Source organism: Dryobates pubescens, chromosome 10, assembly GCF_014839835.1.
Source record: "Dryobates pubescens isolate bDryPub1 chromosome 10, bDryPub1.pri, whole genome shotgun sequence".
Lineage (NCBI taxonomy): Eukaryota > Metazoa > Chordata > Aves > Piciformes > Picidae > Dryobates > Dryobates pubescens.
The window spans coordinates 37,801,916-37,825,505 of record NC_071621.1 but is presented as its reverse complement, the minus strand read 5'-3'; the positions used below and the strand labels follow the sequence as shown (position 1 = coordinate 37,825,505).

Here is a 23,590-nt window from a genome sequence, read left to right as displayed (position 1 = left end):
GTGGGTTCTTAGCTGGAGATTGGATGCTGCCCTAATGCAGGCAGTAAGAGAAATGAATATTCCTTTGGGCTTTCTATGTTGTGCATTACTATAATACCAAATCAGCATGTGCATGTGCGTGTGCTTGTGCATGTGCTTGTGCATGTGCATGTGCTTGTGCATGTGCTTGTGCAAACCAAACCAATCCAAAAGCAAAACTAACAAAAAAGCCACCACACAACACACAACAACAAACAAACCTACACCAAAACAACACAAAACCTGCACCCAGAGTGAGATCAAAGTCATATTTCAAACTCCCTGCTGATTTGGGATACTTCATTGACTGCCTGTTACTGACAAAGTCTCTAGGGTCTGATATTTGAAAGCATCCAAGGTAATTCTGTAGATGCTGCAAAAAGCATAAAATCATTTCAATGCCCCAATTTTATAGATGGTGCAAAAGAAAGAGAAAGATGGAGCTGTCAGTGTGAGGTGAATACTAAAACTGACTGTGCTCTGCATGTAGCCAGCAGCACAAAATAAGCAAATTAAAAATGGATTTTCTTTCACTTAGTTATTATAAGAATTACTTGTTTCCAGAAAGCTCCTTTCCTTCATTTATCAGTCCTGTTTGTAATCTCCTAAATTGAATCTCTAATCACTACAGATTCACAGACTTCCGAAGGAGAGGGGCGCTCAGGTTTACTCTCTTGTCATTTTCTTGTAAAAGAGTAAACAAATATTCAGTACAGCTATCATAACTACAAAACACTTAGAGATTTTCAAGCTAATGGGCAAATAAAACAAACATGAGCCAAAAGAAAGTGGTTCAGGGGAGGAACAATGCCTCACTTTTTGATGTAGCTTTTAAAATCGCATTTTTATGACAGGAGAAATTTTCTTAAGTGCTAAAGTTTCAGCTGCTCTGATCTATTACTACTCACTGGTTTCAAATACTACTTTAATAATATTTTGCTCTTACATCAGGCCAGCAGTTTATACCATGCTCTGCAGCAGCTAATCTGATGCCTTCCCTGAAGCGAGTTACCAAGTCCATCCAAATTGATTCTCTGATTGATTTCTGAGCCCGTAAATTTGTGTGGATTTCAGCACTTTATTTGCTTCTTTGCTCCTGGCTTTATTATAGTGAATCTTCCTTTCTTCTTTCTCTACATTTCTAGTTCCTGCTCTGTTCTCCTTTCCAGCCTGCCTTTATCCTGCTCGCTGTTGGTTTTTTGTTTGTTTGTTGCTGTTGTGGGGCTTTTGTTTGGTTTCTTTGGTATGTTTTTCCCTTCTGCTGCCTTCTGTCAGTTTTCATCTCACACTCTTTTCTAATTTCTGCCTGATTTCCCCTGCTGCTCTTCTCTGTTTGTGTTTGGTACAAAGCTGCAGGAGGGCATAAACCACACACACGCACAGAATTAAAGCGCTGGTGTGCTTTGTTAGCACCTAGAAACTTACCTTCAGCCACGTTTATTACAGAATAAGTTGTAAATGGGATAAGTAGTCAAAGCTGGAGGCAGAAATCTGCATTTCAGAAACGCTGTTCCTTTTCCCTAGATGGCTCCAGATTGCCACCTATTGTCCTCCAGACAAAGCAGTGAACTTTCAAAAGAGGTTCTCTGGCATTACCTATGCCCGAGTTGCTGCCTTCTGCAGAGAACTGCGCGGCTCTACTTGCTGCATTCACTGCAAGAAGACCTCACTCACGTTTCAGTTACTTTCCTTTCATGTCCTGCTTCTCACCGCCGTGTCGTCTTTAAGTCTTTGTTCCCTCCTTGGCAGAACTGATCTGCATTCGTTCATGTGTGTTGGAATTACACTCATAAAGAATTTTAATAGAGAGAGTTTTTCCTAATATTGCTTCCCAAATATTGAAGAAAAGTTGGAACACCTTTTGTTAGCTCTTCCTAACCATCACATTGAAAACATTGAGTATCAACTTTTGTGCCCGGTGAATCAGTACATAATATCCTGGCTTTCAGCTGCATCAAAACTAGCCTTTTCTTAGAGCGTGGGGAAAGCACTGACCATTAACTCTGCGTTACTCTTAGGAGATCCCCTGGTCAGTGACGGCTATTGTAGTTTATTTGCTTAAGAGATTTTTTCCTACTTTAACTTCGCAATGTACTACAAAAAATGTACTTTATTACAATAAGAGAAGTTTTGTTCATTTTTACACTGACAAGTGTGAGCAATGACACCTTTTAAAAATCTTAGTGATTTATTGTGGTATGGTGGAGTCACATAGACCTTCTACTGCCTGCAGTTTGTGCGGTACAGCCGTGGCTAAAGGTTATTCCTGCGATCATGACACCACCACTTGTGTGTGCCAAATCCACCTTGCAGGTTTTGCAGGACACTCAGATACGAAAGAAATATGGGCGCGCACATGTCGTGGTTGGCCAGTCTCTATACAGCCAAATTTTGGCCATGACCAAAGTGACCTGATTAAGCTGAAAGGCAGGAGCCAAACCTCATTGTGTTCTAATCACAGCTTCTGACATTTCCCCGTTGTTGTTTGAGCTTCCTCTGCACACACTCATCCAAGAGCAGAATGTGAATTTTGCTGTCAAAAGGCCAAAGTTACAAAAGAGCACTGACAGCGTTTTGGGCATAAATCTGCTGACTTGATGAGAGACAGGGATTAATAACTGGGCCAACGTTTTGTGGAGCTGCACAGCTTACTATTCAGTGGATACCCAGTTGTATTGACCTAGTTTTGCCCATAGCCCTGGCTTTCAACTTTATGATCCAAGCTGCCTGTCATATGTGGAAATACTCAGCTGCATTTTGAACAAGAGCTCCTCTGATTTCTCAGCAGCAGAGCATGGAAATGTGTTTGGCTTTATTGCCTCTTTTTCCTCAATATTGAGGTAAATAAGAATGTCAGCAGCTCAGCACTGGCAAAGAATTTGGATGTGCAGGGCTCAGAGATGACAAGTGTCACCATATCATTTTGTGGATGAGGAAATTGAAGCTGGAAGAACAAACAACTTGCCAAGATCACTCAGCAGTGCATGGGCTAAGAAAAGAGAGGAATCCACGCTTCCAGCTTGCTGTCCTAGTTCTGCTTCAACCCCCAGGCCATGCTTCCTAATTAAAATCCTGTTTAGACTTCCTGGATCTGCATTACATTATGTCTAACACACACGTGCTTAAGCAGGTGCTAAAGCTGTTGCTACAAAGCAAATCAACAGCAAAAAAAAAAAACCCAAACCAAAACTCCCTTTCTTTTCTGACTGGTTTAAAATACATCAAGGGTATCCAAACTCTAGATGCTCAGTCTTCTTGTCACAGCTGCATATTCAACAGGCTTTCTGACTATACTGTGTTAAGAACAAGTTATAAAATGGAGGACCATGTGGAGCAGGACTAATGTTTTTACTAAAGATTACAATCACCATTAAAATGCTACCAATAAGTTTGCTTGTGGTTTTGCTTTCAAAAATCATTAAACTTCAGTGTCAGAAAATTGAGCTGTTGCTTAAAGGTCGTGCTCAAGCTGGGGATCCAGTCTGAACAGCGCCGGGAAAGACGAACAAGCACTTACTGATTTCAGAATGATCATGGAGAAATTGTCTCCATGTCTACAGCTATAAGAATTCAGATTAAATAAGACACGCCTTGTTTAATCTCTTCTCTCTCTCTCTCCCCCTCCCCACCCCCCCTTTTTTTTTTTTCCTTTTCTTTAAAAACAAAATGGAACTGCAATAACTATTCATCTGATGTAGGAGTGCTGTGTAGTGCAGAGGAGACACTGGGTCATTGTCACAAGAGGCATTCTGGAGCATGTTTCTGCACACCTGTCTGTGTTTACAGTTGTCATTTTGCTGGTAACTTCTGTTTGTGAACACTGAGAATTAGAAGACAAAAACATTTCTTTGTGAGGAGCAGGGGGGTTGGAACTAGAAGATCCTTGTGGTCCCTTCCAACCCTGACTGATACTATGATACTATGTACATGTGTGTGTCACACATAGACTAGGCTTAAGATTGACTCAACATACTGATATAACACTGTGTTTACACTTTTTATGGAGAGTAAGTTGTTAGAGGGATTTGAAATGGGGTAAGTACCAGTAAATGGTGTGTGTTTATACCTACAGTTTTGTGTGCTGATATCCAAGGGAGATGCAGACCTGAGGCCTTGTATGTAGTAACTGGGAATGGGAATACTTTGGATGCTTTCTCAAGGATGGTACCTTGATTGCTTAGGAAAGTCATCTCTTTCTGGATACAGGTTTTCCCATCATTAAACGTGTGTTATTATGTTTCCATCCTGTGGGGCATATATTCAATTTACAGGCAGAAAGTGCTGCATGAGATGCAGCCATTATTTTGTATTGATTTGCACCATAATGATCGACTTTCTGAACCAGCGTGGCTTTACAATTGTAAGCTCCTAATGATGTGAAACTGGGATTTTTCAGGAGATTTTGCTCTCTTGGCTTGGTCTGTCAGGATCAAACACACTTGGTGCTTTACCTACAGTTTTGAATTTTCCCTTTGTTCATTTGTTTAAAAAGCAAGACTAGAACTGGGGGGGGGGGAAAGATTGATTCTGTTTGTATATACATTATTGCTACAACTGAGACTGTAACACATGTCATCAGGGTTTTGTTTTCTCTGTAAATAAATCTGTCACTTACATCAGCAAGGATTACTCCTCCAGAGGGCTGAAATTAATAGAGATGTTTGGATTCAGCCATGGGTGGGGAAAAAAAAGCAGCTGGTTAATTCCAAACTTGTCTGTTCCCCAGGTAACAGATTTGTGTCACTTATTAAATGGTTTCTTCAGGCAATGACGGACCACTGCGTCTTAAGCAAACCAGAGCGTGGTTCAGATGCCTTGAGAGATGTGCACCTACTGAGGTTTGCAGGGATCAATGTTATCCTTTTGTTTCTATGCAGAGAGCCTCGAAAAATCATCCTGCACAAGGGCTCCACAGGACTCGGTTTTAACATTGTGGGAGGAGAAGATGGGGAAGGCATTTTCGTGTCTTTCATCCTAGCAGGCGGGCCTGCCGACCTCAGCGGAGAACTGCAGCGAGGAGACCAAATTTTGTCTGTAAGTGTTTGCGCCGGGCTTGGCTGCCCAACTACTTCATTTTCTTCTTTGTCTGCACTGCAAGGGACACACAGAGAAGTCTCTTTGGTTTCCACGTTGTGAAATACCATCTGCAAACAGTTTGTCCCCTAATACTCTGTTTATTTACTCTTGGGTTTTGTAGCACTTGTTTATGTTGATACTTGCACTTAGCTCAGGATGAGACATTTCACTGCTTAATGCTGTCTACAATGTGGCAACACCACAGAGAGGGTCTAAAGACGGTGCAGACACCAGCATCTCCCAGTGTAGCCCATCATCCAGTCTCATTTTGCCCAACATACACTCCTGAATCTCAAGATACTTCTCAACTTCACCTTTTCTTTGAGCAAGTATAACAGGATGAAATCCTCTGGACTGGAGGTGCCATCTAGTGTGCTCTTGGTGGCTTTGCAAATGGCCAACTGCAAGAAGAAGATATTTAGGTTATGGAAATTATTTCTGTGCCTCTAAGGAATTTGATGATCATTCTGAAATTCATTTTCAAATTTGAGAGGATAAAAGGCTTTGCAGCCTGAGGTTGTATTTTGCATACTTAGCCTAAAAAAATACATTATTTCTTTCATGTTTATATTGACAGCATACATTTGAAAACCAGATCATTATGTCTTAGGCTCTGTCAAGTAATTGACTATTTGACTGCAACAATCTGAATGTAAAGGATCTCAAATGACACTGCAAACCTTGGAAATGTAGTTGAATATCTATTCACGCTATGGCCCCTTACAGAAAAAAGAAACTATCCCAAACTGTTATGCAAAGTACATAAATAGCCTTAAGACAAAGAGGTGAAACAGGAGTGATCCATCCCAAATGAGAGATGGACCCACTGGGTTGCAGCATCACACTCGCTCTCACTGTTGTGCTTTCTGTCCCTGTGAATCTTATTGATGTCTACAACTACCTGAAGGGAGGTTGTCTCCAGGTGGGGGTTGGCCTCTTCTCCCAGGCAACCACCAACAGAACAAGAGGACATAGTCTTAAGCTGTGCCAGGAGAGGTTTAGGCTGGATGTTAGGAAGAAATTCTTCACAAGAGAGATTGGCCTTTGGAATGTGCTGCCCAGGGAGGTGGTGGAGTCACCATCCCTGGAGGTGTTTAAAAAGAGACTGGATGAGGCACTTGGTGCCATGGTTTAGTTGTTGGATGATAGGTTGGATTTGATGATCTCAAAGGTCTTTTCCAACCTGGTTAATTCTATTCTATTCTATTCTATTCTATTCTATTCTATTCTATTCTATTCTATTCTATTCTATTCTATTCCATTCCATTCCATTCCATTCCATTCCATTCCATTCCAGTCCAGTCCAGTCCAGTCCATTCCAGTCCATTCCATTCCATTCCATTCCATTCCATTCTGTACTTTGGTTAATGTCAGGGTGGAAGATGGCTAAAATCTGGGTGGGTTTTGGCATAGTTATGCAGCCCTTTCCTGGTCAATGTTCAAATCCCTTCACTGGGAAGCTAGGACTGGTTTTCCTGCATTGCCTAGAAATCTCTTGGGCTATTCTGTGAAAATTTGGCTGGGGCTGCTTTGCAAAATATTGAAAGTATGGCTTGTTAACACCACAGGGATGCAGTGAGCTGAAGCTGTGAGGACTGTAATAGCATATTTCTCTAGACATAGTCCTTGAAAATATAATAATTAAAATAGTGCAAGTGCAAGTGCAAGATGTTTAGGTGTCTTAAAGAGCTCCCTGAGTAAAAAGTTTGTAGGAAACAGTCATAAAAGTAAAAGAGACTTTTATAAGGTTGTCAGCATAAAGAGCTAAGGAAGAAAAATGCCAAGAAGAATACAGAGAAGAAACCCACAGAACAGAAATGGAAATTTCCTCAGGACAATTATGCAATTCCCTTTTCTTTGGCTAGATGCAGAAAAATGAGGCTGACTGAAAGAACATTGTGAGGTCAAAGCCTTTCACAGTGTACTGCATTCAGAAGTCCAGCATCTCAGACACAAATTTAGAAGTCCATTTTCCTTCATTTTTAAGTGGGAGTATATTTAGCACGTTAAAACACTGCCAGGGTTGGTGTTTTCACTTTGATTTTCTTCTGTTTTCTAGCTGTGTTGCCCATCCACTCTAATTGAAGTGACCAGTGTTGCTGCAGCATTTAGTTGTCATGCAAGAGTAGTTTATTTGTTCATTGAGCAGAGAGGGATGGAAATTACTACTAAATTAGACTGTGTGCATGTCCCCAGGCAATCACCAAGTCAGGCACTGCTGGCTGACTTAGTTACAATTGGCTATTAAGAATCTATTTTTCCACATTAAAATGAAACTAATTTCATGCACATCCTTTTAGACCTAGTTAATCTTAGACCATCGACTGGTGAAGGGTCCCAGATACCTTAATTTCATGAGGTATGTTTTTCCTCTCTTTATTCTTTCCTGCCTCCTCCCTCAGAAGCACTTCTTTTCTTACAGAAATAGTTTTCCTATTTGTTTCTCAAAACATGACAAATTTAATTTACCAGGAACAGAGCCAGACAGTTAACTCCAGCTTGGTTAGATTTCTTTCCAACAGGAAGCCATCACTTACTAGTGATTTAAACTTGGGAGATCTGGATTTAGTGCTCTGATTTTACTGATTTTGATGTGACCTTAGGTAAGATGCTGGATTTTATTTTATTTGTTAAGCCTCTCTCTCCCACATAGAAGAAGAGGATCACAGCACTTTCCTAGTTCATGCCTGTGCTGTGAATACAGCAAAGTGCTGACAGGTTGAGAGACGTGTGTGCCCACCTTTGGGAAGGTAGCTATCCAAATGTGTTAATAGACTGCAAATCCATGAACAAACCCCAACAATGCTAGGAATATGCATTGCCTTTGGGTGATATACTAGATGCACATGTAGTCCTAGAGTCAACCTACAAGGTTTGGGTAAATCCCTCTGCTGCTCTCTGCTGCTTCTTCTGCCTGCTTGCTGTTATGTAGCACTGTGTGGACCAGAAGCTTAGGGACATGTTGACCCTTTAGTGCTGGATGACTGGATGATCACAGAATCATGGAATCAGTCAGGGTCAGAAGGGTCCACAGCAGTCATCTAGTTTCAACCACACCCTGCCATAGGCAGGGACACCTCACACTAGATCAGCCTGGCCAGAGCCTCATCCAGCCTGCTCTTAAACACCTCCAGGGATGGGGCCTCAACCACCTCCCTGGACAGCCCATTCCAAGGCTTCACCGTTCTCACAGTGAAGAACTTCTTCCTCATGTCCAGTCTGAATCTCCCCACCTCCAGCTTCATTCCATTCCCCCTAGTCCTATCACCACCTGATATCCCAAGAAGTCCCTCCCCAGCCTTCTTGTAGGCCCCCTTCAGATACTGGAAGGCCAACCGGGTGTATTCTGTGATTCTGTGGTATGATAGCAAGGGGTCCAAGCGCACAGCCCTCCGGGGTCTCTGCGAAATACTGTACAGAAACTCCTGTGAGGAGGGCTATTTGCGGTTATTTTCCCGACGTGCCACCAGGTGGCAGCACAGAATCAGTAATCATCCAGCGCTGCCTTCGGGAGAGCCGACCCCTCCGGGAACGCAGCGAGAACGCTGCGCTTCCCCTTTCGCCTTTAACTGGCTGGAAGTGTTTACAGCTTAGGTATTCCCGATGCTTCTGTGCAGAGAGACAAAACGAATCCTCTCTTGACGGCAAGCTGAAGAGTATTGGATAATGTTCTGTTTCAAGGGGTAAAACATTTCAGAGAGCAGAAAGCCGAATGAGCTCCACTCGTGATGAGCTGGGCTTTTTTCCCCTGAAAGGCAGGAATTTTGAAATGGTGCTTTCTTCTTGATGAAATGCATTCCGAGAGACCCCAGGACTGTTCAGTGCAGAGAAGAGAAGGCCAGGAGGGTACCTTATCAATGTCTACAACTGTCTGAAGGGTGGCTGTCAGGAGGATGGAGCCGGTCTCTTTTCATTCATACTCAGTTATAGGATGAGGGGCGATGGACTCAATCACAGGAAATTCCATCTTAACATGAGCAAAAACGTTCACTGGGAGGGTGACAGAGCCCTGGAACAGGCTGCCCAGGGGGATTGTGGAGTCTCCTTCTCCAGAGATCTTCAAAACCCACGTGAACACAAAACACCAAGGGATGTTGGACTCGATCTCTGCAGGTCCCTTCCAACTCCTAGCATTCAGTGATTCTCTTGTGGATTACCACCAAATTAACTACATTTTGCTTACTGCTTCTGCATGTCTTTAAAATGTAATGATGCATGCATCACCACCACGTGTTCATCTCTGTGAGATGATACATCCCTCCCTGTAGTATTGTCCTCTTATTAACTATAATTTAAATATTATCGAGGAGCATTGTGAGTACTAATTGGTACCAAGACTGCTCAGTGCTGTGTACACATGGATTAACTTGGATCTCAGATGTGCATATCCCAGACAAGTCACTCGGAATGTCAATGGAAGTTTTATTTCAGTTTTAAAGCAGTGGAAATGAAGTGTTAGTATGTTAATTGAGTTATTTAAAATCGTGGGAGAAGTCTGGGACTAGTCTAGACTTAGAAGCTACTTAAACTCTGATCTAACCCAGGTTCTCCATCTGTTAGGCAAATGCAGTCTCCCATTAAAAGAAAATAAAAAACTAGTAATGTTCCTTGATGCCATTGTTGAAGTTTAAAATGCCTCTTCCAGTACTAAGGGGCACATTGCCTGCTACAACAGCAATGGGAACCCAGCACTGCTTACTGAAAATCATCTGCATGAGAACAAGTTATGTCCAAGACCCATACCTATAGAATGGCCTCGTGGGGTGCATGCATCCCTGCTAACACACAGCAATATACATCTCATAGTCTTAGGAAACAGATACATAGCGAACACAGTGTAACTGGGGGGAGAGGGGGGATTCCTGCAGAGCTAGGAGGAGGAACATGGTACTACTCAAACACAAACTGGCACACTATTTTTTGCCCTACAACCTCAAATCAACAGCAGAACAAAACATCCCTGCTTACTTTGGGTGTCTTACCCTGCATGCTTCAAAACCCATCCAATGCAAAGTGGGGGCACACAGAGACTGGGTGCATATTGCCCCTTGAATTCCTATTATGACATTTGTTTTCCCAAGTTTAGTGATTTCAATAAGATGCACTAAGTTAAACTGTGTATGAAAGAGAGATGTCAGGTGGATTAGCAGCCATATTCTCATTTATATATTAGCATTTGAATCTTCACTTTTGAAACTACTGAAGTTTGTGTCTTTGGACAAGACTAAACCTTAGGTTAAGATGATTAAGTTTCGACATCTAACATGCTTGTCTGATTGCCATTAAAGTCAATAGAGACTAGAGAATGATTCAACTGTCTGACTATTAGTTGTGTAGAGCAAGCTGAATTACTCTGTGAGTTTTATTGCCAGGATTGATCTATTGACTTTATGCTCAAACACTTAGCACATGTGCATATCTCTACTGGTGTCTTAACTGACTCTCACCTTTCCTGTCTGACCTTCTCATAGATGTTTGCTTTTTCAGTTAACATCATGCTTGCTTCATCACAAAGAAAAGTAAAATTAAATTGTGGAGCACAAAAGCAGTATCAGCTTCATTTCATTCCCCTGTAAGAATGCTTTAGTGTCTTGTGGTCCACAACGGCAGGATGAAGTGTGGCCAGTAGCCTCAGAGTAGAACCAAGAGGAAAAAAGAGGCTGCTTGCTTGGGAGCAAGACTGCTGCTCCCAAGCAATACGTGCCACATGCTGCCTTGAGGAAACAAACCCAGCTTTCTGAAGGCTCATTTCTCAACAGCAACAGCTGAAATAATAGGAAAAGAATAGGCTGCACTGGGATGTTGCAGGCATTGCTCTTGCAATGTTCCCTTTCCCCTCTCTTTTAACCTGAATCAGAGAAATGAAGTTAATCAAATTCTGTATGATCTTCCTTTGAGCCAGCACAGTACCAGGATGTATTTGTGTACAGGGAAAGACACTATCTTTTTTTCCACTGCTACTTTGAGATCAGAGAACTATTCATTGGGAAAGGGCTACCAGAGGTGTCCTGTGGGGTTTGCTGTCACTGGTTCATGGCATGATATATGGCTGGTTTGCCGTGTCATTGCTTAAGCATCTCGCTGTGGTAGTGTCCCTGGTCTTTTACACAAAGCTCTCCTTTCTAGAGGGAAGGTGATTTTCTTGCATCAATCAGATTTTGTCTTGTGTCTGCACATTGTCCTGCTGTCACGTTTTGTGAGAGGTTTGCTTTCCCTTATGAACAGCTAAACACTTCTGCTTAGTTTCTCTCACACATCTCCTGCCCACCTTCTCACTCACATCTGTAGCAAAAATGAAATATACATTTGAAAAAGTGATCTCCAGTTTCTCTTCCCAAATGTGTGTGTATAGAGCAGCACGGAGTGTAAGGGCTCTCTGCTCATCTGCAGCAAATACTTACGCTCTATATTTGCTTCACTTAGAACTGAGCTTCAGGTAGGCCTCCCTCACTTTGTTGCAGAGAAGCTTTCAGCTTTTAGTTTAAAATGCCTTTTTGCTCATGGTAAAAGCAGTAAAACTACTTAGTTACAAAACTGAGGAAAGTGGCAAATGCCATTTGTTTTCCTTCTCAGTTTTCTGTGTGGTTTTGTGTTTGGTTTTTTCCCAATTGTAGCTTGCTTGGGAAATGTTTGAATCATCTCTGTAGCTCCTGGATTCTTTTTCTCCATGGAGCATCAGTTTGTGATTCTTGTGTAACAGCACTAGGATTATGACAGCCTTTGCTTTACAGGAATTACCTGCAAAGGCTCTGGCCTTATCCTTAGGATGGTGGTGACCATGCCTTTCCCTGTGGTGGTGTGGGTGATACATGACTGTCCTCTGGCACGGCAAAGTATATCAAATTCTGTGGCCTACCCATAAAATCTCCCTTTATGTCTTCAACAAAAATCCTGATTAGCCTAACCCAAACCCTTTCTTTCACCCACTAAGCAGGTCACCTTGCCATAGAAAGAGATCAGGTTTGTTAAGCAGGACCTGCCCGGTTGCCTTGCACATGCTGCATGATGGCACTCAAGATGATCTGCTCCGTGACCTTCCCTGGCACAGAGGTCAGACTGACAGGTCTGTAGTTCCCTGGCTCCTTCTTGTGACGGGTGTCACATTTGCCAGCCTCCAGGCAGCTGGGGCCTCCCTGGCTAGCCAGGACTGCTGTAAATGATGGAAAGTGGCTTTGTGCTAGATCAGTAAAACGAACTCTGTGGAGATAAAGGGAGCTGAGAGCACAGGTACTGTCTTAGGGTCGTGCCAACAAGAAGGGCAGGTAGATTAAAGTCCTTTGGTGCACATAGTGGTTTCTTACTTTTGGGAAGCTCAGGGAATAGAGCTGCTTAGGCTCCCTTTGTAGCTGCCAGAAAAACGTAGCCACTTCTGGAGTACAACTTACCTTGCCCCAAGACAGACATTTTATACAGGTGAGATGAACATTGTGCTGTAAAAGTCTGTATTTCTTTTCATTGATTACAGTGAATTTGCCACGGCTTCCCTTTACTGAAATAGCTCCCACCCGAACTGAACAAGTGTTGCTGGCTCTCTTTGGGGGGGAATGTGGAAAAAACAAGGATCATTCCAGACTTCATTCTGACCAGCAAGAGAGAATGCCTAGAAAAGGGAGAATGGAACACAATTTACTCTTTAGTGGCCATGTAGTGTGGTGACAAAGTTTATGATGTTGTGTTGGAAGGGAATGAGGAAGCTCACAACAAGTAACATGAACTTCCAAACCAATCCACTGCGCGTTCCTGGCTGCTGTGGGAAAGCCCACAGCAACAATGATTAAAGTTACAGCTAATTCAGAAGGCAAACGGGCATCTGATGAACAGAGACCAACTGCAAAACTCCCTCTTTTCTGTGTTGAAAGAAATGGCTTGCTAAAGCAGAAAGTTGGGGTTTGGGGGTTTTATGGTTTTGGTTGGTTGGTTGGTTGGTTGGTTGGTTGGGGTTTTTCAACTTCTCATTTAGAACCTGTGTCAAGGAAGCATCCTTCATGACAAAGTATGAATGGGGTCACTGTAAACACTACCGTCTGGCAACACTTATCATTGGAGAGGAGAGTGCTGGCAAACTTGATTTTTCAGTGTTGTTGATAAATATCTGTGATCTGATGGCTGGAAGCTGAGCTTAGACATATTGAGCTTCGAAACATGATGCACTTGTTTTGTTGTCAGGGTAACTGGATTATATTGACACAGAAGCTTGTAGACCTGTCACTTTGGGACTTCAAAATAAAATAGATGACTTTCTGAAATACAGGCTTAATGGAGCTTCTGGGGGAAAACTTACCACCTGTGTATGATGGAGTACTATGTACATTGGTGACTGTATGGCTCCCTTTTGTCTTTCATTAATCTAGGAATCTGTCTTGAGCTGGATCCCCCTCTCTTTCTCCCCTCCCCCTGCCCCTCTCTGTCTGCAGTCTATGGCATGTATTACAATTGCCTTGATGCAGTAACTAGTTCCTAAATTAACTCTGGCATTTCCAAGCACTTGAGCAGAACCTAATAGATTATGCTAACAATTCTCATGACTAAGGTATGTCTCTTCTTGCCAAGCAGTGTTAGCTGTCAATATGTCCTGCAAAACTAGCAAATTGGCCTCAGGTAGAGGCTGCTTACTTTTGCTGTGATGAAATCATCCATTACCTCTAAAAGAGTCGATTTACTCAGTGAGTAGAAGTGATCTGGTGCCAGACTGTTTGCTCTTCAACTTCTAATAGTTTCAAGAAAGTTCACATTCAGTTCAAACATTTTGACTTAGAGAGTTGTGTTTTGAGACTGTCAAACAGAATTATGTCACAATGATAATTTGAAGATTTGGAGTGAGCTTTACACCCTTCAGTGTCGCCTTGCTGCGAGCCTCACGCACAGGGAAACGGAAAACACAGATCTGAAAGCCAAAATGGCTGCATCCCTGAACTTTATTCACTCAGAAGTTTGCCCCAGGATGGACTTTTGCCTGGTGCTGGAACAGACCAGGCTCCAGGCATTATTCTGCTCTGCTGCCCATCCTATTTTAAGTTCTTCAGTGGTTAAAAAAAATCCTATGACACAAACTGCAAAACAATAGAACTTGGCCACCCGTTAAATAAGGTATCTGGGGGATACTGCAAGAACTTGTTGGGGGAGGTTTTGGAGAACCTTTGGGGCAAAAAAAGGCAATAGCTAGGTGTAGCCTTTTCCTGAACAAGTAATTGATCCACCAGGACAATAGTGAAGGCAAAAACTCTTCCAGAATACAGGAGCTATTTGCTTTCCCTTGGTTGTAGTAGACATGCCTTATTGGGGACCATGGAGCACCATCTATTCAGAGCATCTCTAATGTGCAGAGCCACAAATACACTATGAATGTTGTGACAGTTGTAATGTAAAACATGAGTACTGAACACTTCATGTGGAGCTGAAGAATCCAGTTAGACATCTACCTTTCATCCACCGATACGCTGCCTCATGGTTGCTGCATGGAATTCAGCATGAGCTTGCCACGAGACAAGCCAAGGGCCACCTTATGATTCCCAGGCCACATTGCTGTATTCTGTGGGTGTGGAAATACGGAAAAAACTACCAAGTAGAGCTCAAGGACAGGATTTCAGTTGTTTAATTCAATGCTACCTCAGTGCTTGGGGTCATAGAACTGTTTTTGGAGGGAAAAGGCTCTCCCTCAGGTGTCTGTATTGGGACCAGTTCTGTTCAATATCTGCATCAATTATATAGACAGACTGGCTGCACCCTCAGCAAGTTTGCAAATGATACCAAGATGAGTGGTGTGGAGAGAAGACTGAAGGATGGGATGCCATCCAGACAGACCTGGACAAGCTGGAGAGGTAGACCAAGGAGAACATCATGAGGTTCAGTAAGGCAAAATGCAAAGTCCTGCACCTAGGTCAGGGCAACCCTCAATATCAGTACAGGCTGGGGGGTGACAAAATTGAGAGCAGCCCTGCAGAAAAGGACTTGGGGGTGCTGGTGGATGAGAAGCTGGACATGAGTCAACAATGTGCACTTGCACCCACAAGGCCAATCACATCCTGGGCTTCATCAAAAGAAGCATGGCCAGCAGGTCAAGAGAGTGATTCTGCCACTACTCTGCTCTGGTGGGACCTCACCTGGAGTACTGTGTTCAACTTCTGGAGCCCCAAGACAGGAGAGACATGGGGCTGCTGGAGTGAGTCCAGAGGAGGGACAAAGATGATCAAAGGGCTGGAGCACTTCTCCTGTGAAGACAGGATGAAAGAATTGGAGCTGTTCAGCCTGGAGAACAGAAGGCTCTGGGGAGACCTTTTAGCTGCATTTCATATCTGAAGGGGTCCTACAGAAAGGCTTGGGAAGGACTATTTAAGAATGGCTTGTAGTGATGGGATGAGGGGCAGTGGCTTAAAAGTGGAGCAGAGTAGTGTGGTGGGTTGAAATTACCCCCCCAACACATTGGAGAGTTACCGCTATAAGAACCCACCAGACTGTCTCAGTTGGGTTGGAAGCAAAATGAGGCTATATTTACACAACCAGCTAAAATCTAGGAATATAAAATGAAATTAATAGGTACAAAATATATATACTTAAATCTGCACTCAATTCCCTCATCCAGATCATTGGTAAGGATATTAAAGAGAGCTGGCCCCAGTGCTGAGCCCTGAGGAAAACACCACAGGCCCAAACAAATCACCAATGCCCTTCTCTCTCTGAAAGGCACTGAAAATGGTTTTACCTTTTTATTGGCTTCAGCTGGAATGAATTTCTTATCATCTTTCAGTAATAAGGCACTTGTTAAAATGGAAACCTTTATTTCATTTCAGAACAGGAGAATTTCAATTATTATTTCTGCCTTTGAAATTCAAGTGTGAAACAAGAACCCTGCAGCATTATGAGCAAAACTGATCAACAATACTTTAGCTATATCCATATACTGGAGATGTGTGGAAAGCAAGGTACATAGAGTAAATGCTACTAAGGGGGGACGTCTATGTGACCCAGGATGGGGGCAGGAGATAGGGAAATCCAGAGGGTGAAGACAGAATTTGGAAGAAAGAGGATTAATTCAGAAAGGCAGGAAACTGAATGGAAGTAACAGTCATGTGAAAAGTAAAAGATGTAGGAGGGAGGAGGGATAGTTTGAAGTTTTATCAGTCTGGAGTAGGAAGACAGCAGAAGCTGCAGACGAAAGGGAATGTGTGAAATCTCAAAAAGATGACTCTCTATTGAGGTCCATGAGATCAAGTGGTGGTAAAAATAGAAAGGTGTTCAAGTGGCCATACAGGAAGAGGCAAAACAAAATCCAGCAGCTAGATTTGTTTTAAGGGTTAATGATGAGTTCTCCAATTTGACGTGATTGTTCCTACTAAGTATTGTGCTTGGTGGATGAGTGTTTAATGTATAAAATTAATGGAAAACATTGAGATGTATTTAAAATGAGTCCATAAATACTAGCATGTGTTATTGGCTAGCATGGTACTCAGAGATGATATTTTTCATTGATAATAGCAATTGTCTTAATATGAAAACATTAGCTGTGTGCCTCTGTCTAGACTTTACCATTTAGCAATGAGACAAAATACCATTGATCACCTTATGCTTGCTGGATCATGTCCAGTCCATATTGGTAATTGAACTAGCTTCAGTGAGCCTGTCTATTATTTGTTTCAAACCCAGTTAAACAAGGTTTGAGGAATTCTGATGGGACTCCAAGGAAATGGCTCTAAAGCTCTCACTGCAGTGAAATTCGGTCTCAAAGTTTGCCAATCTGGCAACATTCAAAAAAGCTACACTCTTATTGGAAGCAGATCTTCTATCTGCAGCATTTCTATACACTTTGGCTTAAAAAATAAATCTTTGCTGAATGTTAGAGGTTTAACAGGTACTGCTTGGAATGATTCATGTGGTCTAGTGAGTCATAAAGCTCATTGGTTCCTACTGTAAAAGGCAGTGTGTGCAAGACACCTCTTCAATAATATAATACTTTTCTTCCTGCTTCAAAGCTGTTATTTTTTTGATACTTCTATCTGCTGGTTTAGTTATCTCCTTGAGCTTCCTGGTACAAATAAAAGGCATGCTAAATGATATAGCTTATACCCCTACGGTGCTTCCTGTTTTCCAAAGAGAGAAGAGTTTGCCTCTAGAGTACCCAGCTCACCAGAGCATGAAGACTAGCTTACTGGAGGCAAAAGTCATAACTCTAAGGTAGCAAGACAGGGAAAACTGAAAAGGTCAGTGAAGTTGCTGGCCCATAAAAAGAAAGGAGGAGGAAACCAGGCATGGAGAAGAGCAGACATTACATGATAACATGTTCTCCGTGCAGTCCGATGAAAGACAGCCACTGTGCTTTTCTGTGCTGAACTAAGCAGTTTTAACTGATCAGAAGAAAGTGTAGGCACAGAAAAACTCAGAAGTAGGAAAAGTGAAAGAAAAGCAATAAAGTGAGGCTGAATATGTAGCAGAAGCTAAACTGGAGAATGAAGACTCTTCCCCTGTGCATTTATCCTTTCTTTTCTTTCCCACTATCAAGGCAAAATCTCTCCTATACCAACACTGTTCTCCCCGAGGTGCAGCTCCCCACTGCCATGCCCAGAGCCGTCAGGGTGCTGATCATCTGCCAGCTTCTTTTGCCATGCTCTGCAGAGCTCCAGCCTTGGGCTGGGTGTGTGGCCTATCCAAAATGGAAAAGATCAGTGCTTGAGGGCTGTGCCTTGGCCACATGCAGGTTTCTCAGAATTAACATACCTTTTGCTAGACCGTGGCAGTTGTCAGGGCGATGTGGGCCATTGTGTAGAATGATTGTGCCACTGCTTGTGCAGAAAATCTTCCCCAGACACGTTCAAGGGCAAATCACTGTTTATGTGTGTTGTTCCAATGCTCCCTGTCCTGTTGGAAGACTCTGCTTTCATTACTAAAGGGTTGATGCTATACATTCTATTTCTAATGACTAATCAGGACTGCTGGAGAACATGGCCATCTTTCCTCCTTCTCTCATTCCTGTTCCTGAGGATACGTACATCGACAGGTGAAGTTAAGGCAGGTGAAAAGGCTTCTTTCTCTTAATGTAAACAATGGCAGTGCTGCCTGTAAAGAACTGTCTTTATTCAGAATTCTGTTTCCTTTTTCAGACATCTAAAGCTCTTATTTTACAAGTTTCAAAAATACAGAATTTATCCACAACCTGAAGACCCAGCTGCATTGCTTGTCCCGTGGTCTCTTCACCATGTAATCTCCTGCACAAAAGCACCATGCTATGTCAGTGACAGCTCAGAGAGGCAATAAAACGAAATCCTTTGTATTTTCTCTCCAGAGAAGGGATGTGGTTTTCCTTTCCAATTCAATGATACCTTCAAAACCTTCATTTAGTCACTGTGCAGACACAAAATAAGGTGCCTTAAGTAAATAAATGGATAAATAAAACATATTATTCTGCTGGCCTCTATTCGAGTGACCTACGTAGAAATCATACTCACGCGTGCTAGCAGAGGACAGCCAGACTGTAGTAAGCCTTTATGTGACACTGTTCAGAACTGAACCAATTGGTGCTCTACTGAAATATTTTAAAAGATAATATAACTCTTCCAATTTTAGAAGAGTTTGATCGATCTGAAACACAAATATTACCTTACTTTGACTATGGTTTGGTATTTAATGAAGTCGACCATGCCTTACCTTGAGTCAATGAATGCAAACACAATTGCTATAATTATTGTGAACTGTAGTTGCACCTTTTTCTCCATTTCAGTTTAGTTTTGTCTGTAGTTCTAAACTGTAATCTTCCACTGCAGCACTTCTCTTCGTTTGTTAGCTTTCTAACTGCTTTTTGCCACAGTGTGCAGAAGAGACAGACATCCGTATAAGCTGGAGGCTCTTCTTATTTCCATGATGTCAGGTTCATTTTGGAGTTAGGCATCAGATATTGTGCAGTCAAGTTCATTCTGGGCCAGGAGATCAGGATTGTGCAGTGAAGCTCAGAACAGTGCTGCTGCTTTGCTTATTGTATAATGCTTCTTAAAGGAAGTCAGTCTGTGTGACAGGAAAACAAAACAAAACCAAACCAGCTTTGATAGGTATTAAACTTTCCTACCTATACTGGCAACACTTTCTGACCTTTATGTTTCTGTTACTGATTATTCTTAACATAAAACACATTAAGTAGTAACTGAAATCAGGTTTAACTATTTGCAATGGAATCTTGTCAGGGAAAAATATCACAGCACACAATAGTTTTAATTAAGATACTGTTTTGGAGGGAGCTGCAAAACAGATTGTTTTAGCCTTTCAGAAGCTGCTGCTAGTTTTAGCCTGAAGGTAAGAAGTTGATTAAAATATGTAAATGAATGTTGTCTTTCATCAAGATTTAATGTTGCTGAATGAACATACTGATTTTCAACTACAGGGTTTGGGACTTGCTTATGTTTTCTTTTAAATATTGGGAAATAATACACAGAAATCAAGTCAGGACCTAATTTGTTCTTTAGGAAGTCACATTAGGTTATAAATCCTGTCTAAATTTAACATCTATTATTCTGTCAGGTATTGGTGGGCAAAACAGCATGCAAACAGATTTCTACCTATTTGACCCCAACTGTTTTGATTCTGCAGCTGTGCATCTTCAAGTGGGAGATCACTGTCTTGGCAACCTAGTGTTAGTCAGATCGTTTACATGTTCACCATTACTTAATCTGTCCTGTCTCACATGATTATCGTCTCGATAAAGATTGCAGAAGGTGGATTTGCCTTCCTGCTTTCTCTGGGACATTTCCTTTCCTTGCTCTTTGGACGCAGCCACTCAGAACTGTCCTGCTCAGGTGTCCATCCCACCTACATCCTGACAGAATAGTGAACTGAATTGCAGAGAAATTAACCCACTCTAATGTTTTGTGTTTGCATGTGAGGCAATCATTTCATCCAGAATGAGCATGCAAAGGGCAGAGAACAGCTGCCATTGCAGTGGCTGCTGCTGCTGTGGAAAAGTGGAAGGTGTTTGTGTGACTTTGGTGGGATTCCTGTCTTTCATTTATATTCTTGATGTATTATTAGGATCTTAGTTATTAGATAGAAATAGTACTTTTTTTTTCAGAGAAGAGGGAAAATGAGTGCTTAGCTTCTTTATTCTTTTATACATCCTCCCCCTGTATTAATTTTGTTTGGGATTTTTAGAGCTGTATGTCCTGTCAACACAACTCTTGCAGACCACTGCAGTATTTTCCTGTGTTGCTTTAGAGAGGCTTGTGTTCTTCTGAAGTCTAAACTCTTCAAGCTTAAGACTAAACAAAATGTTATTTTTTTCCTGTACATCCTACTACAGACTGGGTGGCATCATCCATATCCATCTGCCCAGATCAGGAGCTCAAGGATTCAGTCAAGGCTGAACTTTTCTGCAGTTCATGCTATTGCTTCTTTCTCAGTACTCTCTCAAGTTATGAAGGGAAATACACAGAGATAAAAGCCAAGCTCTCTATTAAAGGAAAAGTAACTCAGCATCAAGATTGTTGTCTTCAAGGGCACTGAATCAAGGCTGAGGTTTCCTTTATGGCATGATATAGACTCTGTGATGCCTGAACTTAAGGATTATGCTTGAAACTCCACAGTACCAATGCTGTGACTGCAGGGCTGAGTTAATGAGTACTTGTAGTGCTGGAACATCTGTGCCCATGGCAATGCAAAATCAAGTGTCATTACAGCATCACCAAGTAAAAGTAGGGCACAGCACCTCATTGTTCCACAGCAGTAGCCTACATTGTGGTCCTTTTGGGAAGGTTGTATTCTCCACAGAGGCTCAAACGAGGTCCTTATTGAGGTTTTCAGTGTGATGCATTCCAATACATTAGATTTCATGGCAGGGAAAGCTCTGATTCTCTCCTTTGTTCTTTTAGAATGCACTTACTCAGTGGCTTCTAAGAGCATGTTGCTAAACTGAACTTCAGCAAGGCTTTTTTTTCCAGGAGTCTATGTGAGTCTTGCCATCCACCAAACTTGATGGAAGCACTTGAACCTTTGGCTCATTTTTATGAAAGCCTCCATCAGCCCTTGCTTTTGAACAGGAAGAAGAGGATGGGACAACTGAGAGCTCTTGGGTTAGCTCATGAAGGATGAGTTGTTTAGAAAAAAAACAATTTCCTTCACAATAAAGAAACTAGAAATTGAGAAAATACATTTCCTAGACAAGTTGGACTGGGAATAATTTGATTCTTATGGAATCATTTTTTCAGGAACTTGAAAGTTCATGTAGACAATCCTGTTTATGTGTACAGTCAACACTTGTGCAGCATAATGCAGACTTCTGGATTAGAAACCCTGAGATCTCCTGGGGTTTGTGCTGTTGCTATCATGAATGAGTTTTTATAACCATAGTCTAAATGCTGGTCACATGCTGTTAAAAACTAGACTGTGTCATGCAAATAAGGAATATTTTTTGTTATGATGGAAGCTGGGAGACTCTGGCACCAGCTGCCCAGTTTTGTGGCAGAACCCCCATCTCTGGATGTGTTCAAGATGAGATTGGATGGGGCTCAGCGCATCCTGATCTAGAGGAAGATGTTGCTTCTCCTTTAAAGATTTCTTCCAACCCAAACCACTCCATGATTCTATGATGAGTAATCATTAAACATGTGACCAAAGGATCACATTCTCTCCAGTCTGGTGAAGACAGTAATTTAAGATGGGCCAGTTTGTACATGTAATTGATCCAAATGATTGTATTCATAACAGATTCAATAGCTGTCATTTGTAAAGTTCCAGGGAATCAAATTACTTTTTGTAAGCCTCATAAAGCTGTTAAAATTTGAATAAAATAAAATACATATTTCCCATATATGCTCAGCCACCTTGTGATGGCACTTGATAAACCAAAACACAAGTAGTTGGTATTGCTGAGCGTTTGGGACTTGTGTTTTAGCCTGTTTGCCTGTGAAATCTATGGCAGTCAGAAATGGATTTATGTCCTGCTGAGTTGTGTACATCTCCTCTTCTTCACTGGAACATTATGAAGTGGAAACCTGTAGAAGTAAAAAGCCAGATAAATGCATTAACAGAAAAGCAAAACAAAAGAAATCCCTCACAGTTTGGTATAAGCAGAGAGTCAGACTCCCACTGGAAATCAAAATCCAAGTTGCTGGAGAAGTTAGTAATTCTCTGTGTGAATGCCCTCTCTCTTCCTTTGGATGCTGCTGACAAAACGTTTAACATCACGAATACAAACCAGAAGAGCTCTGAAACTGCACCTGAACTTTTGTGGTGGATTCCCCACTCTGTTAGAACTCTTCTACTTTCACTGCTTACCCAGCAAAAACATAATTAAGGGGAGCCCCATTGAAAGTTCTTTTAATTCTTCTATTGAACAGCCAGAGGTGGTAAAGCTGTATCTGATAGCAACTCCACTGCTTTGATGTGCAAGATAGGAAGGTATTTTGAGGCTATAGGAGTAGAAGTTGCATGAAAAGAAAATTGTAGATGGGTTTTCTTTGAGAGGTCTCCAGCCAGTAGTTTGGGGATTTTAATACGCTCTATACAGCTCTATATTTCTCTGAGGCTACAGACTGGGCTTGCAGTTTGGCTGTAGGAGCAGTTTCCTTGCTTGCAGTGACTTTCAGACACTGTAGAACCTTATGTGTTGTATTACATTGGCTGATGAAGAGATTGCCAAAAGTGTAAAATCAGTAGAGCTTGAAACCCCCCAAAAGTAACGGTGAGAGAATGTGCATGGAAATGCACAGGTGTGCAGATCCTCATGGCCAGTCAGTCACACCTCTCACCCTCTGTGACTGTGTTTTCACTTGTGCTCATAACCTCACCTCCATATCCATCAGATATTTTGAACACCACCACCTCTGTCTTTCCATCTCTAATGTGGAACTACTCAGATCTGTTCTCTGCATTGCTTCTGTAGGTGAATGGTATTGATCTTCGAGGTGCTACCCATGAGCAGGCTGCAGCTGCGCTGAAGGGAGCAGGGCAGACGGTAACAATCATAGCACAATACCAGCCAGAGGGTAAGTAAAATAATAAGCTTAAAGACATATGGTAAAAGACAAACATTTTAAAGCCACCCATTTAACAGGATGAGGCTGCTGTAGATAGTGCTTTTTGCAGCTATCATCAGAAGTCATCCGGAATGAAAATTCAAGTGGCAATTCTACCCCAAGGAAATGGCTGTGTTTTTGTCACAGGCTTTGCTTACACAAGGATTTTATGCAACACTAAGAATTGTCTTTAAATGTGCATATCACAACACAGCAATCAACATACATTTAATCATTGTGTTCTCGTTGTTGCTCGTCTTTCACATGGGTTTCTGTTCTCCTGGAGACAGACAGTGCCAACCATAAGAATGAACAAAACACCAGAAAGAGCTGAAGTTGCTTCAGCCAGTCAGCTCAGAGCTAAACTGAAGCAAATGCTTCCTCCCAAACGAACAGAGCTTCCCTGCACTGCTTTTTGGGTGCCCCTGTCCTTGTACCTCCAAGGCAATTAGACCTAGATAAGAAGTACTTACTAAAGAAGATGACAGTTTTCTAAATAAAAGCCTCAA

General features: G+C 42.0%; 1 protein-coding gene across 7 annotated transcripts in view; it reads left to right on the top strand.

Annotated features, from left to right (window-relative positions):
• The window catches only part of DLG2 (discs large MAGUK scaffold protein 2), a 1,098,948-nt gene that overhangs the window by 864,357 nt on the left and 211,001 nt on the right, over nucleotides 1–23,590 (top strand). For all 7 annotated transcript variants that reach the window (XM_054164548.1, XM_054164550.1, XM_054164553.1 and 4 more), the window contains 2 exons: nucleotides 4,896–5,052; nucleotides 22,949–23,051. In XM_054164548.1, the coding sequence (XP_054020523.1) occupies nucleotides 4,896–5,052; nucleotides 22,949–23,051 (260 nt within the window). The remainder of the gene's footprint in view (nucleotides 1–4,895; nucleotides 5,053–22,948; nucleotides 23,052–23,590) is intronic.